A 19,362-nucleotide genomic window follows, 5' to 3' on the forward strand; every position below is an offset into this window, starting at 1 on the left:
CACCAAGAAAATGACCTTCCAGGTCAAGTACTTCAGATGGCAGGTATTCAGTGGCTCAAAAGGAGGTTTCATCAGCTGGGTGAGGACGACGTTGAGATCCCATGACACAACAGGAGGCTTGATAGGGGGCTTTGACAAAAGCAAGCCTCTCATGAATCGAACGACTAAAGGCTCTCCAGAGATGGCTTTTCCTTCCACACGATAATGGTAAGCACTAATCGCACTAAGGTGATTCCTTACTGAGTTGGTCTTGAGGCCAGACTCTGATAAGTGCAGAAGGTATTCAAGCAGGTTCTGTGCAGGGCAAGAACGAGGTTCTAGGGTCATGCTCTCACACCACACGACAAACCTCCTCCACTTGAAAAAGTAACTCTTTTTAGTGGAATCCTTCCTAGAGGCAAGCAAGACCCGGGAGACACCCTCAGACAGACCCAACGCAGTGAAGTCTACGCCCTCAACATCCAGGCCGTGAGAGCCAGAGACTGAAGGTTGGGGTGCAGCAACGCTCCGTCGTTCTGCGAAATGAGAGTCGGAAAACACTCCAATCTCCACGGTTCTTCGGAGGACAACTCCAGAAGAAGAGGGAACCAGATCTGACGGGGCCAAAAGGGCGCGATCAGAATCATGGTGCCGCGGTCTTGCTTGAGCTTCAGTAAGGTCTTCCCCACCAAAGGTATGGGAGGATAAGCATACAGGAGGCCGGTCCCCCAATGGAGGAGAAAGGCATCCGACGCTAGCCTGCCGTGTGCCTGAAGTCTGGAACAGAACAGAGGCAGCTTGTGGTTGGTCTGAGAGGCGAAAAGGTCCACCGAGGGGGTGCCCCACGCTCGTAAGATCTTGCGTACCACTCTGGCATGGAGCGACCACTCGTGCGGTTGCATGACTCTGCTCAGTCTGTCGGCCAGACTGTTGTTTACGCCTGCCAGGTACGTGGCTTGGAGGAGCATGCCGAACCGACACGCCCAACGCCACATCCCGACGGCCTCCTGGCACAGGGGGCGAGATCCGGTGCCCCCCTGCTTGTTGACGTAATACATTGCAACCTGATTGTCTGTCCGAATTTGGATAATTTGACAGGACAGCCGATCTCTGAAAGCCTTCAGTGCGTTCCAGATCGCTCGGAGCTCCAGGAGGTTGATCTGCAGATCCTTTTCCTGGAGGGACCACAGACCCTGAGTGTGGAGCCCATCGACATGGGCTCCCCACCCCAGGCGAGATGCATCCGTCGTCAGCACTTTCGTGGGCTGCGGAATTTGGAATGGGCGTCCCAGGGTCAAATTGGTCCGGATGGTCCACCAGAGCAGTGAAGTGCGGCAACTGGTGGAGAGGCGGATGACATCTTCTAGATTCCCGGTGGCCTGGAACCACTGGGAAGCTAGGGTCCATTGAGCAGATCTCATGTGAAGACGAGCCATGGGAGTCACATGAACTGTGGAGGCCATATGACCCAGAAGTCTCAACATCTGCCGAGCTGTGATCTGCTGAGACGCTCTGGTCTGCGAAGCCAGGGTCAAGAGATTGGTGGCCCTTGCTTCGGGAAGGTAGGCCTGAGCTGTCTGGGAATTCAGCAGCGCTCCTATGAATTCCAGAGACTGAGTTGGCTGGAGATGGGACTTTGGGTAATTTATCACAAACCCCAGCAGCTCCAGAAGTTGGATAGTGCACTGCATGGACCGGAGGGCTCCTGCCTCCGAGGTGTTCTTGACCAGCCAATCGTCGAGATATGGGAACACGTGCACTCCCAGCTTGCGTAGATAGGCCGCTACCACCACGAGGCACTTGGTAAACACTCGTGGGGCAGAGGCGAGCCCAAAGGGCAGCACACAATACTGAAAGTGCCGTGCGCCCAGTCGGAATCTGAGATACTGCCTGTGAGCTGGCAGTATCGGGATGTGAGTGTATGCGTCCTTTAAATCCAGGGAACATAGCCAATCGTTTTTCTGAATCATTGGCAGAAGGGTGCCCAAGGAAAGCATCCTGAACTTTTCTTTGACCAGGAATTTGTTCAGGCCTCTCAGGTCTAGGATGGGACGCATCCCCCCTGTTTTCTTTTCCACAAGGAAGTACCTGGAATAGAATCCCTGCCCTTCCTGCCCGGGTGGTACGGGCTCGACCGCATTGGCGCTGAGAAGGGCGGAGAGTTCCTCTGCAAGTACCTGCTTGTGATGGGAGCTGAAAGACTGAGCTCCCGGAGGACAATTTGGAGGCAGGGAGGCCAAATTCAGGGCGTATCCGCACCGCACTATTTGGAGAACCCACTGGTCGGAGGTTATGAGAGGCCACCTTTGGTGAAAAAATTTTAACCTCCCTCCGACCGGCAGATCGTCCGGTACGGACACTTGTAGGGCGGCTATGTTCCCGTGGATCCAGTCAAAAGCCCGTCCCCGGCTTTTGCTGTGGAGGCGCAGGGGGCTGCTTAGGCGCACGCTGTTGACGAGAACGAGCGCGCTGGGGCTGTCCCTGTGCCTGACGAGGCCTTCGGGCCAGCTGGTTGTACCTACGCTTTGCAAAAGAATAGGGTGCAGCCTGCCGTGCCCGGGAAAAAACGCCCACCCGTGGGGGCGGGTGCTGAAGGCGCCCGGTGGGAGAGCTTGTCGAGAGCGGTTTCCCGCTGATGCAGTTGGTCCACCATCTGCTCGACCTTCTCACCGAAAATGTTATCCCCCCGGCAAGGGACGTCAGCCAGTCTCTGCTGGGTGCGGTTGTCCAGGTCAGAGGCACGCAGCCATGAGAGCCTGCGCATCACTATACCTTGGGCCGCAGCACGAGATGCCACGTCACAGGTGTCAAAAATCCCCCTGGACAGGAACTTTCTGCACGCCTTCAGCTGCCTGACCACCTCCTGATAAGGCCTGGACTGCTCCGGCGGGAGCTTATCGACCAGGTCCGCCAGCTGTTGCACATTGGTCCGCATGTGGATGCTCATATAGAGCAGGTAAGATTGGATGCGGGTCACGAGCATGGAGGATTGGTAGGCCTTCCTCCCAAATGAGTCCAGAGTGCGAGACTCCCGCCCCGGGGGCGCCGAGGCGGTATCCCTCGAACTCCGTGCCCTCTTGAGAGCAGAATCCACGACCGCTGAGTCATGGGGCAACTGGGGCCGCATGAGCTCTGGGTCAGAGTGGATCCTGTACTGGGACTCTGCTTTCTTGGGAATGGTGGGATTAGTTAGTGGTCGCACCCAGTTCCGGAGCAGCGTCTCCTTCAGGACATTGTGCAGCGGTACCGTGGAGGACTCTCTAGGTGGTGATGGATAGTCGAGGACCTCGAGCATCTCGGCCCTCGGCTCTTCCACAGAGACCACGGGAAAGGGAATGCTTATAGACATATCCCGCACAAAGGAGGCAAAGGAGAGACTCTCAGGAGGTGAGAGCTTCCTCTCCGGTGACGGCGTGGGGTCCGAGGGAAGGCCTGTAGACTCCTCGGAGGAGAAATATCTCGGGTCCTCCTCTTCCCCCCACGAGTCCTCGTCCTCGGTATCGGACATTAGCTCATGTAGCTGAGTCCGGTACCGGGCCCGGCTCGACGTCGAGGCACCGAGGTCTCGGTGTCGTCGAGCGGTGGACTCCCGCGCCGGCGGGGACGGAGCTCCCTCCATCGACGTCGACGGGGACTCCACCTGCGTGGCTGTCGAGACCGGCACCGCAAGCGGCGGCGGTGTCGACTGCCCCGGCGCCGGGCTAGAGCTCGCCGGCGCCACAGTCATCGGCGCCGAGGGCGCAAGCACCCCCGGCGCCGGCACAGCCTGGCGCATCAGCCCTTCCAGGATCCCCGGAAGGATGGCTCTGAGGCACTCGTCCAGGCCCGCTGCCGGGAAAGGCGGTGGGGCCGGTAAGGGTGTCGGTGCCGGAAGCTGCTGGGGGCCAGGAGACGGCACCGAGGTGCCGGAACCCCGACGCGTCGGTACCTCCACCACCGACGGAGATCTCTCCTCTCTGCGATGACGCTTCGGCGTCGACTCCTCTTCAGGGTGCACCGAGGGCTCCCGGTGACGGCGCTTCTTGTCTTTTTTCCGGTGCACGTCACCGGTGCCGGAGGGCATGGAGGAGGAGGAGGTCGATCCCCCTCGGTCTCGGGGTACCGGGTCCGACAGGGTTCGGTCCCGTGGCTCACGAGTTGAGGGAGTGACCGGGGCCGACTGCCCACGAGGTCTCTCTACCCCACTCTCGCCGGCGGACCGGCGGGCCGACGGGACCTGTTCTCCTGGGGTCGCTGCCATCGGTGCCGATTCTCGGGCATCGATACCGGTACCGAAGAACCGGTCTTCGATACCGATGCCGTCGAGGTCGACGTCGAGGGGCCGGCGCAAGTTCCAAAAAGACGGTCCCGCAGAACTTGCCTCGCAACCTGAGTCCGTTTCCGGAGACCGAGACACAAAACGCACGACTTGAGATTGTGCTCCGGCCCGAGGCACTGGAGGCACCAAGCGTGGGTGTCGGTCTGCGAGATCGGCCGGCCGCAGCGACCACACTTTTTAAATCCACTCGGGACCTTCGAGGACATCGACGGAAAAATCGCGTCGGCGAAGTCAAAGTCGGCAATGGTGGCTAAAATCACACCACGAAAATTGTAACCGACCGAGCGGCCACTAGGCCGCAACGAGGCGTCCCCGCTAGAAAGCGAGGGAAAAGAAGGAGCGCGTGCTCCACACGCGCAAAATTCTTTTTTTTTTTTTTTTATAAAAGAGAAAGAAGAAGAAGAGGCCGAACAGGCCAAAAGCGACGATCCGCGTAAACGCGGTCGAAAAAATCCGGCGGCTGAAACGAGAGAGAGGGGAAAACACAACTCTCTCAGTCGCGGAAAAAAAGTAACTGGCGGGAGCGGTCGCGCACGGGCGGGAAGACGGCCGCGCATGCGCGGTGGGCGTGCCCTGCGTGCTGACCGTCCCGCGAAGCTTATTTCCGGTTGGTGGGGGCTGCCGCGGACGTCACCCAGTCGTGAGAACAAGCAGCCTGCTTGTCCTCGGAGAACATTGAATACACATGTTCTATTATCTTCTGAAAGGTGCCACAACCTAGGATGGCATGTCTGATCCCAAGGAAATGTATACAGTTGTCAAAAAGGCAACAGATATCACGTGACTGCAGCACATATACTTCTTGAAGGCTACTGGTATGCTTCTCTGACAGTATCAGAAACATGAACGAAGCAAAGTCAAACAACTAAATTTTGTCAAAAACCTAACCAATGCCACACACACACACCAAGTCTCTAAAAAAAGACCGCTGGCAATAGGAGAATTTAACAGACCAGGTGAATAAAACAAGAAATCAAGGTTAGGGGCGAGCCAGGGGTGGAGAATCTACAGTTAGCAGTGCTTTTCAGTCTGCTAACTGGCTAAGTAATTGTATAAAGTTAGGACAGCAAATAGGCTGTCCTAACTTTATGTGCTAAAGTTATAATAGTAACATGGTAGATGATGGCAGATAAAGACCTGTATGGTCCATCCAGTCTGCCCGAAGAGATAAACTCATTACATAAGGTATGAGGTGATACAACATAGGTATACCTGAACTTGATTTGTTCATGCTACTTTCAGGGCAAAGACCATAGAAGTCTGCCTGGCACTGTCCTTGTTCAAAATACTTTTGAAGTTGTTATTGAAGCCCTTGATAAGTTCCATTCCAGCCCATCCAAATCTATTTGCTTCCCAATTACAAGTGTTGCCACCTAGTCTCTGTTAAGCTTCTTTGGATCAATTCCGTCTAATCAGGATTCCAACGTGTTTATCTCATGCATTTTTTAATTGCTACGGTTTTCATCTCCACTACCTGCCACGGTAGGGCATTCCAAGTGCATCCCATCACCCTCTCAATACTGGCTGGTTCCCGGTTAACCACTGATTGCCAGATATTCAATACCAGGAGCCATGCATGACCCTGCACTAAATATCCAGTGTCAGCTCAGCCCATGGCTATGAGTGGCTGAATATCGGGCAGAGTGTGTTTGAGGGAGGGGCTGTTTCCTGGGGAACTAGGACTTTGGAAGCACACACACACAGTTTGAAGATAAACTCTTCTGAATTTATATTTATTTATATCCCACTCGATCTCATTATTCTCAGTAGGTAACAACTTAAAACATACATAGTCCATTATACAGTACAACTTAACACAGATCAAAAACATAACACAATAAATAAAACAAAATCAAGACACTCTTACAGTTATAGCTTTTATCCATCTCCACAACCTTCATAAAATTTGACTCATAAAATAGCTGGCTTCTTATATATCCTCCAGTAAAACTGCTACTGCTTGTATACCTTCATTCTTAATTCTTACCATATGCCTGCTCAGGTCTTTTTTTAAATACTCCCAAGTTCTTGGCACTTCTTAATTTTAAAGGTAAACTGTTCCACAAATGTGGCCCAATTACCTTAAAAATAAACTTGCAATATTCTTCTAATCTAATCGCACCAAAAGAAGGTATCTGTAAAAGGGACCTGGAGGCTGATAGATTCATAGACTTGTTGCTATCACTGGAAACACAAAATTATTCAAGACTTTAAAAACCAGCAATATACTTTTAAAAATAATCTTCTGCTCTACTGGAAGCCAATGCAATTTTTTTCAAGGTCTGGGAAAAATATGAATATAATGTGAGCAACCTGTTAATACTCCAGCAGCTGTATTTTGTGTAACCTGTAATGCTTTAAGTGAATTCCTCCAGATCCCTATTGAGAGACCATTACAATAGTCAAAGCAGGGCATCACAATACACTACATCACAAGCATGAAGTCAGAGGGAATCAACAGTTTTTATATTTAGTTAGATTCATAGATCCTACACTGCTTTCTTACTTGCACTTCTTTTCACTCTGCTTTCCTACAGAGTTTGCTAGCATTGCTTTAATCTATCCTATGGAGTGGGAAAAAAAACCCCCTCTTTCCTGTCTCTCATTAGCTGAACTGTTTGGACTACAATTGCTATATATTTGTACTCTTCCTAACTGGTACTCATTTATCATAAAATAACTTTTCTAAACTGCAACCAATCACTGAAATAACTGTGGTGCCTTTCTCTTAAGGCAAACCATGCGAATGATTAGAGCTTGTCCATCTGTCTACAACTATCTGCTATGCAACAGAAGCTTGCCAAAGCTCAAATAGGAATCGGCTGCAATTAAAGCGGCTTCCAGAACTACACAGCATCCAACCAGTTTACCCCCACTCCCACAGAGATTAAAACACCTAAAAAATAAATAGGATGACAGTAGACTCAGGTAGATTAAGACCTGTGTCAAAGAGGCATCCACCTGCCCAATTGTTGACAATACAAAATGCTTTTGCAGCACTCTAGCATTATGATACTCAAGAAATCAGAACTGAAGTGGAACCAGAGACCAAAAAGTTAACTCAACACCCTCCAAACACACAAGAAACAGCTCATAAACAGCAAATTCTTGCTACTAGGGGACTCTTCTTATCAGAGGGATGAACCTAGAACACAGTCCATAGGTATCAGCAAAGTGAAATGCCTTTCAGGATCCTCAGAGAGCGAGAATACAAATCAAATACTGAGTACGATCAGAGAGAGAGAGGATTCTAAAGTTGATGTAATTATCCACCTGGAGACAAATAACCTGGTAAAAAACAGGGCTCCTGTAGCACAGAGAGCTTTTCAGAAGATGGGGGAAGGGCTAAAGACTTTGGTACAGACTGTAACTTTTTCTGAAGTGTCTATGAAAAGGGAGAGGAAAGATTACATACAACAGAAAACTTCAATAAGTGGCTCAAAATCTGGTGTCAACAAGAAGATTTTATATGCATAGGAGGATGAGGCAACACATGGAGAAACAAAAGGCTATAACGTAATGACGTGCTACATCTTTTCGTAGCAGGAAAGAGGATCCTCAGTGAGAAATTCAGATAATATATTTTCAGGTGTTTAAATAAGAGTGGGGGTGGCAAACAGAAGCAGATGAGTTCAAGAAATCACCCCCAGCAAAAGGAAAAGTGGGAAACAGTGGGAGAAATAATAAAATAAACCATCTTAGCAAATCAGTTATTAGCGACTAACTGCAAAGAGGGACTAGGCAAAAGGTGAGAGAGACAATAAAATATAGATGGAAAGCAAGGAGTACAAATGATCACAGTCTAAGCAACAAAGTGAAGGATCTGCAAGCCCCAATGTTAGAAGCAGATTTAGATCTTGTTACTGTCACAGAAACATAACATGGTTCAATGACTCGCATGGCTGGGATGCAACCATACCAAGCTATAATCTTTTTAGGAAGGATACAGATGGCTGAAAAGGTGGAGTAGCACTGTATATAAAAAACAATATAAAAGTAGCTGAAATGAAGAGCTTCTGGGAAAAAGAGAAAGCAATATGGATCATCTTTGAGAAGATGGAATCATTGTTCACATAGGTGTCGTCTACAGACCTCTGACGCAAACAGAGAATCTGGACAAAGATCTGGTTATATATATCCAAAGGCTGGGAATGAAAGGGGAAGTGCTGTAGCTGAAAGATTCAACCTGCTAGATGTGGATTAGAATGTTGCATCTGAAGAATCAGAAAGAAATAGTGTGATCGTGGATGCCTTTCAAAGTGCTCTGCTCAGACAATAACGATAGAACCCACAAGAGAGGGGTGATGCTGAATTTCATGCTCACAAGTGGAGAAAATGTGTGTAATGTCTGGGGCAGTTGTGATCATCACACCTTATGGTTCAATAAGAGCTAAAGCGGAGTGTAGACACACAAAACTCAAGGTCCTGGATTTCAAACATAATGACTTTAGTAAAATAAAGAAAGCTGGCAGGATGGGAGGAAAGAGAAGTGGAAAATCAGTGGTCTAAGCTGAAAGAAGCTATAAAGCAAAGTTATTCACCTGTAGTAGGTGGCTAGCAGGACACACTGTGATATCATCCATATATGCCTTCACGCCAGCCATTGCTGCAAAGGACCAAGGCAATCTAATACAACAGCGGATAGATTACAACTCCTAGGAGAAATGAGGGGTATGTGACAATGTGTCACCTACCGTCCTTGGGTAACCCCTGCTACAGGTCAGGAACTTCGCTTTCTCAGAGAACAAGCAGAACAGTTTATTCGCATATATGGGAATCCCTAGTTACTAGGCCATTCAAAATAAAAAAAGAGGAAAAATGCGACCTGCAACAGACATAAACGTTTTAAAAACTACTTATTTTTATTACTTTTTTGTTTTTGGAACAGCCTGGAACATAAAGACAAACGAGCGTGTGGAGAGGAGTTGGATTCTAGACCCTAAATAAATGCTGAAGGATTCTCTAACCAAGCCAGCTACAGTGTTGTGAATGTGTGAACAAAAGACCATATTGCAGCTTTGCAAATCACCTCTATGGAGCTCACCTCAGATGGGCTACTGACAAGGAACAGGCTTTTGACTGCTCCAGAAAAGCAAAGGTGAAAAAAAAAATGTATCAGTTCTGGACGACCTACCAGTAGGAGGGAGGCTGAATTTATTTCCAAGAAAGGTGGCCCCTTATAACATCAGACTAGTAGGTTCTTAAAATAGTCTGGACAGGTTACACCCTTTGGCACAAACTCTCTCTAAATTGCCCACCGAGAGCATCAAAGTTTAAGTTCTCAAAACCTGGAGTTGCATTTATGGGAGCTCTCTTCCCTTTCATAGGTCAATGTAGTTGAACCTGGGTCTAATATTGTGAGCCGTGACACGTCCCTCCAGAGTCAGTCCAGCATAGGCATAAGTGAAAGAGATGAAATCTGTTAGCCAATTGGATAGTGTGCATTTATGGATGGCAGTTCCCATCCTGTAGGGGTCAAAACAAACAAAAAGCTAGGTGGACTGTTTATGGGCTTTAATTCGCTCCAGATAGGCGGCCAATGATCTCCTGCAGTCCAAAGTGTACAGTGCACTTTCACTAGTATGGGCATAAGGTTTGGGAAAGAAGGAGTGGAGGAGTGGCCTAGTGGTTAGGGTGGTAGACTTTGGTCCTGGGGAACTGAGGAACTGAGTTCGATTCCCACTTCAGGCACAGGCAGCTCCTTGTGACTCTGGGCAAGTCACTTAACCCTCCCCATTGCCCCATGTAAGCCGCATTGAGCCTGCCATGAGTGGGAAAATGCTGGGTACAAATGTAGCAAAAATTTAAAAAAGGAGAAATTAGGACTTAACCTGATAATTTTCTTTCCATTAGTTCTTCACACTATTCCAAGACGAGTGGGTAGTTATGTCCATCGACCAGCAGGTGGAGCTAGAAAATACAGAACTGAACACCACTACATAGCTCCCTGCTAGCAGCTCAGCTCCTCATTATCAGTCCTCAAGCAAGGAAGAAAGAACGCCCAATCAGGCACATGGTCAGTAACCAACACATCCAGCCCCAAGAACCATCAGAAGACAAGGTCCCTGGAAAACAGGATACAAAGACAATGCATACAGCCACCAATCATGGCATCGAACCATGGGAGGGCTCCTGGAATAGTGTGAAGAACTAATGGAAAGAAAATTATCAGGTAAGCCCTAATTTCTCCTTCCATTACGTTCATTCCCACTATTCCAGGATGAGTGGGATGTTCAAAAGCTATCACTATGAGGGTGGGAAGCCGAACCTGCCACAAGCAGAATTGACACCCCAAATGCTGCCGCTGCCTGCGTGGCCCCCGCTATACCATCATGCTACTGAAGGAAAGCAGAGAAGCCCATGCCTCTGCCCTACAAATATCCATCAGAGAAGACAGCGAAGCCTTTGCCCAAGATGTAGTCACACGCCCAGGAGAGTGTGCCTTCCAACAAGAGGAGGAGAAGAGCCTCCCAGAATACAAGCAGAGACCACGGCCACCTTCACCCACCAGCTTGGGAACAGGAGGCTTGGATTAGCGAGCTGTCCAAGTGCAGGAGGAAACGAAACCTCCATCTCCGCAGAAAGACCGCTACACGTACGACCTAGGAAAAGGTCCCCGGGCCCGTGAGGAAACTAAATGGTCGGGACCGGAATTGGAAAAGAACTGCAGAAGCAGCCTCAAGAGGGGAAGGTAATTACGCTCCCTGGTCTCAAGAGCACAGACAACTCTCTCTCTGAATGGATGGGAGTGGCAGAGCTGAGGAAAAGGTAGACCACACATCCCGAAAGGCCTGAAGCAGCCCCCTATAGGCCCAGAGGGACTATCCGGCCTGGCTATATTGGGATTGCCGGGAGACAGCAGCTACTCACTCCGTCCCCAAGAAGGAAGATTGCCGGGTCCAAAACTGAGCCCTCTGGCCAAAGATCTGACGACCAGACCTACACAAAGAGCTGTCATGAAACAGGGCACCTGCTGAGCCCACAAGGCAAGCAGAGGAACAAGGAACGTCTTCTGGAGGACGCTGGGGCCCGCTCACCCAGCTCCTGAATCAAATTGCTGAGGTCACTGCCAAAAGGAAATGCGTCTCAAAAGGGTAACCTGACCACGCAGGCCTTTGAAGTGGCAACGGACACCCACGCCCGCAGCCAGAACTCACGCCTCGCGGAGAGTGTAAAAGACATGCCTGTGGCTGAAAAACTGACATACACAGTGGCCATCAGACAGGCTAAACCCGCCGCCATCCAGGTAGCCCAGGACTGCCCCAGGAAAAAGGACTGCTGATGTCACTGCAAACAGGCCTGTGCCACCAAAGGACTACAAACAGAAGCCTGCAGCTCCAAAGCAGTCACCTCAAGGTGTGCTGGAAAGCCAGTTTCGGCTTCCTATCTAGCAGATCCCTCAAGGCAAGGCCGCAAACCACCGGGAGGGTAGTACTCTAGGTGACTGCAGACACCGAGTACAACTTAGGTAAGGGAACATCTCCTCCTTCTGGCACCAGAGAAAAAGGACAGGCCACGGTCCTCCCAACCTGTAGGCCTGTGTCAGACGCACTCCACCTTGTGGCAAGCAGGACCCGAATGTCCAGGTGAATGGAGAAATACACTGGGTGGTCCTGAGGCTCTTCATAAGGCTAGCCTCCTGACTACCTTCCGGAAACTCCCCAAGGGAGCGCTGCAAGTGCCTCTGAAATCAGGGGGCCGCCTCCTAGCAGTCCAACTGCAGCAAAATCTGAGAGTCTCCATGGGGCAGCAGTCGCAATCCCCTGGGAACAGGCAGGGAGATCCCCATCTTCTCTCTCTCCCCAGAGCTGCCAGCCCTGCTGGAGAAAAGGATCCTAGCACCAGCCCAAGGCCTGGTGGAGCAGACGAAGGGTTGGCCCTAACCCAGGCCCCCCCCCCCCCCCACACACACCTACACAGCTGCCTGCGCAGGGGCTTCGCTTCAGCTGAAAAAAAAAACCCAAAATGGCCGCCATTCCCACCTCCTTCTGAGGCGAAGCACCAAGGCCCTGCACCGGGGACTAGAGCTGAAAGAAGCACGCTGCTGTGACCAAACGCACCCTGTATGTGCAAGCCCCGAATCAGCTCCTCCACTTGGGAACCGGACTGCTCAGCGGCTCAAGGAGGAACACTGCTCACTGCAAGATGGTCAGCAGGTCACACACTAAGCGGGGGTTGCCATGGCCAGAGACTGCTGCTGTGTGGGAAAACATGTGGTGCACCCCGCTACACACCCGCTTTTTTTTTTTTTTTTAACTGGAGCACAGCACAAACAAGCAAAAATATTGAGGAGCTGAGCTGCTAGCAGGGAGCTATGTAGTGGTGCTCAGTTCTGTATTTTCTATCTCCACCTGCTGGTCGATGGACATAACTACCCACTCGTCCTGGAATAGTGGGAATGAACGTAATGGAAGTTGGCAGAATACTTGACTGGCTAAATTGCAAATCTCTCAGGAAGTGAACAACTAGATGCTGTACAGGGACGGTAAAAATCAACTGACATACAGACTATGGCTACAAAAGAAAATTATTTTTCATACAAAACTTACAAATTAAATGAAAAATACCTAAGGAATATATAAACAGGAAAAAGGCCAAACTGAAATGCAAACTACAGAAAAATAGCAACATTTTTTGAAGAGAAAAATATCACTTAGACACTACGAAAAATGTAACATTGGGCTCTATGGAAAAACTAGACCTGAACTGGCTGCAACTGATGAGAGTTGTGTAGGAACAACAGATTATTTTCAGTAGAGTACTGGAAAAGCACTACATCTTGTAAACTATATACCACCATCATGTTTGATCAGATGAATTATCCATTTGTGAGAGTTATTCTCCAGCTTGTCCTTGGGTCAATAAAATCTTTAACATACTGCAAGACTAGCTCAATATAGTTTGGCAAAAGAGAGAACCTTCAATGTGAGATGCTAAACACAGCAATGATGAACAAAATAAATAATTTTTTTAAAAACCAAAACAAAAGACTAAAATACCAAAGGATAAAGAGTTAAAAATGAAAAACCTGCTGGGAAAAACATTTCAGCACAAAAAGCTAGTAGAGGTTTAGAGATGCTCTTTAGATTGTAAGCTCCTTTGAGCAGGGACTGTCCTTCTATGTTAAACTGTACAGCGCTGCGTAACCCTAGTAGCGCTTTAGAAATGTCAAGTAGTAGTAGTAGTTTAAAAAAACAAAAATATCCTGTCAGTTGGTTTAATGTCGCTCAGTCTTCTAGCTCAAAGCTTTTTAATCACTAGTTGACTTTCCAACAGTGCTTATTGCCTCATCATGTGACAACTTCTACATAATTTTGTTCATTTTGAATTAAATATTCTGCACACATAGCAAAAATTAACTGTAGTTTAACAGCTTGCAGTAACCCACCCAATACTTACATGAGGCAGTAGATGGAGTAAAGCATCTCCACTCAATGTTCCAACAGCCAAAGCAACTAAGAAGGACAGAAGAAATCTGAAGCACCCTTGATTGATGATGGGAATCAGTATGATGCCTAGCAAGGAGAGCAGGCTGATGACAGTGATAGAAATGAGACCACAAACCCAAGCTGCAAAAGGAAACAAAGTACATACAAGGTTATGAACAACTATCAGTACAGAAAATTCTTGAGTGTGATATATATTTTATAAATAAGAGTAAGACAACCTTGCCTTTCCATAATGTGTGTTTTGTAGTCATTCTTGCAAATGCCATGCTAAAATTTATGTCAAGCCTGGAGGAAAAGTCCATAGTCTGCTATTGAGGCAGACATAGGAAGCAACTGCTTGCCCTGGGATTTGTAGTATGGAGTGTTGCCACAATTTGGGTTTCTGCCAGGTACTTGTGACCTGGCTTGGCCACTGTTTGGAAAACAAGACACTAGGCTAGATGGACCATTGGTCTGACCCAGTATGGCTACTCTTATGTTCTTATGCTTTTCATCATTTGCTAATTCTAATCTGCATTTTTAGGTGTTTGCATACAAAGAAAAAAGAATTAATTGACTTGAAAACTGATATGGAACAGTAGAGGAGGTTATAGGTTAGTTGTCCATCCCCTTCTCTTCTACTGCTAATTCCAGACTCCGTTCCTTTTATGTCGTTGCACCTCACGCCTGGAATAGACTTCCCAGGCTGTACGTCTAGCCCCATCTTTGGCCGTTTTCAAGTCCAGGCTAAAAGCCCACCTCTTTGACACTGCTTTTGACTCCTAACCACTACTCACTTGCCCTTTACCCCACCTCTTTTATTCCCTTACCTCTTAATTTTTCTGTCTGTTTACCTGTCTTATTTAGATTGTGAGCTCTTTGAGCAGGGACTGTCTTTTTGTGTACAGTGCTGCGTATGCAGTAGTAGCAGTTTGGTGATCCTGTTCATGGGTTTCCATGTTTTATGATTGGGACTTTGTTTGTGGCCAGCATTAGTGCACACTATCAGCTTGTTCCACAGTTAATAGGTTTAAAGTACACTAAACTGCTATTGTGCAAACTAAGCATGTTACTACAGAAGAAACTGGTACATAAAAGAGGATTAGATGCTGGCTATACAATTCAAGGGTAAATGAACACCAGGTCAACATGTGTAGCCCCAGTGGGAATATACCCTCATTACATGTTAATACATTTCATAAATAAATTGCCATTTAAATGGAACCTACCTGTATCCTATTTAACTCATTCTGCCACCTATAGATCTGTTTTCTTTTTTTTTTTCAAGATTTATATTTATTTTCCAATCTATATAGTGAGATGGAACAGGACCTAAATCCAGCAAGTCCTGATGGATTAGATTGTGAGCCTACTAGGGACAGATAAGTACCGGCATATAATAAATGTAAACCACTTTGGTTGTACCACAGAAATGAAGTATATCAAACCCATGACCCTTTACCCCCCACCTTCCCCTTTGATAGGACTGCTAAGAAAGTCATACCCAAAAGGAAAGGGCAAGGTCCCCATCACTTTAAGAGAGAAAAACAAGTTCCTAAGCATTATACCTTTGGATACTAGAGGAGGGGAAGGGAGAGCCTGACAAACAATGTATAGCCTGAACTGCCCCTAACACTGGCTGATTCAAAAGGCTTACCTCTCAGTAGGGAAGAAGAGGAGCATTGAGAGAGATATATGTTACTCTCTAGAGCAGGGGTTCTCAACCCAGTCCTTGGGAAACACCTAGTCAGTCACTTTTTCAGGATACACACCATGAATAAGCATAAGATAAATTTGTGTAAAAAGAAGGTAGGATACTCACCATGAATAGTATAAGATAAAGGTAGGGCATGCAAATCTATCACAGATATTTATTGTAGGTATCCTGAAAACTTGACTGGCTAGGTGTGTCCTGAGAACTGAATTGAAAACCCCTGCTCTAGAGCCCCAGAGAAAGAAGGAGTGGCCTCTAACTGCAGAGGTGCCATGGAAGCAGTTTGGGTCAGAAACAGCTCCAGAACAGATGGAAGCACACAAGATTTTCCTAGCCCAGAAGCTCGAGACTCTAAAGGATTCCTAGAACAGGGATCGGACTGCCCTTAAAGGAAGAGGTTGATTTTAGAACCTTTTCAGCTTTCTTTAAAGGTTTTTCATTCTGACTGCTTCCAAGCAGTGTGGGGAAAGGGTAGTAAGGAGTGCAGTTTTTGCTTCTAGTGGGTGGGTCACTGCTTAAACTGGCTGCCTTTAGTTAAATGAAAGAGCAGCCAAAACAGTTCTTTGTTGGCACTTTTGTTTTTTCTAAATATTGCTGAGAGAGCAGATTTAAACATCTTTATTTTTGCAATTATAAGAACTGCACATGGAACTGAAAAACTTAACAGATACAAAACTGTTGAACTTCTAGCGCTTATCCAGGCTGAAAGGTAAGCCTTTGGCTGTCACTTAGGGAAGGGACCCCTTTTTGGGGCAAACAAACACTGAAGGAAAAAGGACTGTCATGTTCTAGTTGCGAATGGTTAATCTGAAGGACTTTTTATAAAGAGGAGGTTGCTTTATTTAATGATGATTCTACTCTGACTTTAATTTCTATAAGTTGAAGAGCTGTACTGGCTTCAGTACCATGAACTTTGAATTGTAAGCCTTGGAAAGAATCTTTGTAAAGCCCTCCTGTACAGGGGGGACTAAACCTGGTATTAAAAAAAGAAAAAAGCCAGATCCAGTGCTACAGCATGTCTCTGAGAGATGCCCAGCAGCTGTTGATGTGACAGTATTTACAGTAGCTATAACAAAGAGAGTTGAGGAGTAGCCTATTGGTTAGAGCTCCTTGTGATCTTGGGCAAATCACTTAACTCTCCACTGCCTCAGGTACAAAATAGATTGTGAGCCCACCAGGGATAGGGAAATATCTACTGTACATGGTGGAGGAACACACTGTCCCTACATGAGTCAGCAAAGGAAGATGACTGTTCCGAAATAACATGCAACTTGCAGATCCGATTTATACAAGAGAACAAACATAAACCAACTATACATATACAAATTACAAGGGGTACTACAAAAGTGAAAAAGGAGAGCAGCATTGTAAGGAAGGGAACATCTTAAATTAACATATAAATGCCTTATACAAGTACAATTTAAACAGACTTTGGTATTGTTGACTTCTTCACTCGTTTCTTACTCAGCACTCTTTATGTGCCCACACACTGCTTCCTGGCACATATTAGAGATACTGGCACTGTGTTAAAGACTTAAACGTTAAGGGCATGGCACACTAAATTCAAAAGTATGCCGACTAAAAAGTAGATCAAAAGTGTGCCGGAGACTAAATGTGGATCCAAGATTGTGCCGACAACAGGAAGTGAAGTACACATAATGCTAGAATAAGAGGTATCATATAGAGTACTGAAGAAATCCACTTTGGAAACTAATATGCATTAATGCCTTAAACAATGTATATAGCACAACAACAGTAGGATATCTCTAATGACCGCATAACAGCAAAGATGTTTACAACATATATGTGATGGGTTTCAGACCTTCTGGTTAAGAAAACCGATACGTTGTGGGGATACAGTATAAAATGCAATATGAAAATAGAAAGGAACAAGTAAAGGTGAAATATAAAGTCTCTCATTAGATTTGAATAAAACAACATCAGTCACCTCTTTTAGCCAAAAGCTAAAAGATTTTTTATTCCAGCAAATTTATGATCTGAATTAAATTGTTAAATCTGGATGGCTGAAGTTAACCTTTGTTTTATATGGTTTTAAGACATATGTTGATTGAAAGTCTGAAATTATGTATGTTTATTGTAACCCACTTATTTTAAAGATAATGCGGGACAGAAATTTGATAAATAGGACATCCAATTTGTAGTGCTTAGAGGAGCCCTTTGTCATTGAAACTGCTATCCTAACTGACTGAATTGCTTGACAACTGGTCAGCTCTGTAAACTAAAACTCAAAGATTCCTGCAAATGCCTTGCTGAAAATCTTAAGTCAATAATGGAGTAGTTTTCCACATGCCAACAGTACAACACTTCTTCTTACACAAGAGTGATCTGCATGGAAGAGTTGTTAGCATTAAACCTTTTCTACAGCCACATCACAAAAATCATTGTCTAAATAAGCAAAAGAGAATATTGATAATCCTGAAGCTTTCTGGAACAAAGTGCTTTGAACTAATGAAACAAAATTTGAAATGTTTGCCACAAGCACAAGAATACATTTAAAGAAAAAAATGAAGCATTAGGGGGAAGGGAGAAAAAAAACCCACCACCATCAACAACAACCATCCTTGCCAACCCTTAAGCGTGTGGGTGGATCTATTATGCTTTGGGGTTGTGTGGCAGTCAATGGCAGAGGAAACATTGAATGGGAAGCAAGATTAAATATCAGTATATCCTAGAAGGTTAGTTTAGTTTAATTTTTAAATTGATTAGCCATAAAGAAAGTGAATTTAAAAAAAGGCTACTTTTTTTCCCAACAAGACAACTCTCTGAAACATACTTGAAAATCAATTATGAAGTACTTACAGAAGAGTAAGTTGAAGGTTTTGGAATGGCCTTCATAGTCACCACAATATTACTGAATAACTTGGAGCAACAGCTCCCAAACTGTGTGCCACAGCAAAATGGTGCACCACAGCAAACTCTCAGGTGTGCAGCAGCAAATCCCGACTTCCCTCCCATCATCACACAAACCCCTACTGCTCCTCTGAACCCAGCCTCTGCCTCTTCTCTGTCCCCGCTTTCCCCCCATATACCCATCCCTGCCACTTCTCTAGATGAGCAGCAGCGGTGGCGGCAAAACTAGCTGCAACCACATATGTTTTGCTGCCACTGCTGCTCATCTAGAAAAACAGCAACGGAAAGGATGTGTGTGTGAGGGGAAAGGGGTCAGAGGAGGCAGATACTGGACTGGGGAGAGAATCAGAGAGGGGGCTTAGGCTGGATGGAAGCAGAAGAGAGGGCAGAAGCTGGATGAAAGTGGCGAGAGAGGGAGGTATGAAAGGGAGAGAGGAGGAGGGCAGATGCTGGATGAAAGGGGAGCAAGAAGGGGGGCTGACGCTGGATGGAAGGGGGAAGAGAAGGAGGGCATGCATGGAAATCCAGGTGTTGGTGGCTCATGCTATTAATTTGCTTGCGTAAGCAGCATGGAGCTTGGATTTTGGGCATTGGACCTTTTCAACTAGTGGGGTTTGGGCATCCCCACCAGCAAAGGTAGGACTCAATGCTGTTGGGGATGGGGGAGACTTGAGAAGAAATGTGTAGCCTATGTGCGCCATGACCCGAGAAAGTTTGGGAACCACTGTCCTGGAGGAATCTCAAACATGCAGTGTATGCAAAAAATATATAAAATATTTCTGAGCTTAAAGTGTTCTGCAAAGGCGAGTGAGAAAAAAATTCCCAAAGCAAGAACAGAAAGAATATAGGAAATATTTATAAGCTGTTAAGGTGGTATACAAAGTACCAACTGAAAGGGTGTCCAAACGTTTTGCACCTGCCATATTCACTATTTTCTTATTTTGAATAAACAATAATTAACATAGTCACATAGTAGATGACAGCAGAAAAAGACCTGCATGGTCCATCCAGTCTGCTCAACAAGATAAACTCATATGTGCTACTTTTTGTGT

General features: G+C 46.7%; 1 protein-coding gene across 1 annotated transcript in view; it reads right to left on the reverse strand.

The window, feature by feature from the left end:
• Window positions 1-19,362, reverse strand: part of LOC115459269 (zinc transporter ZIP10-like) — a gene marked incomplete at its 3' end in the record, with an annotated part of 81,184 nt that overhangs the window by 18,338 nt on the left and 43,484 nt on the right. The window contains exon 4 of the mRNA XM_030189120.1: window positions 13,697-13,866. Within this exon, the coding sequence (XP_030044980.1) occupies window positions 13,697-13,866 (170 nt within the window). The remainder of the gene's footprint in view (window positions 1-13,696; window positions 13,867-19,362) is intronic.

The sequence above is a fragment of the Microcaecilia unicolor genome, unplaced genomic scaffold, assembly GCF_901765095.1.
Source record: "Microcaecilia unicolor unplaced genomic scaffold, aMicUni1.1, whole genome shotgun sequence".
In the NCBI taxonomy this organism is placed as follows: Eukaryota; Metazoa; Chordata; class Amphibia; order Gymnophiona; family Siphonopidae; genus Microcaecilia; species Microcaecilia unicolor.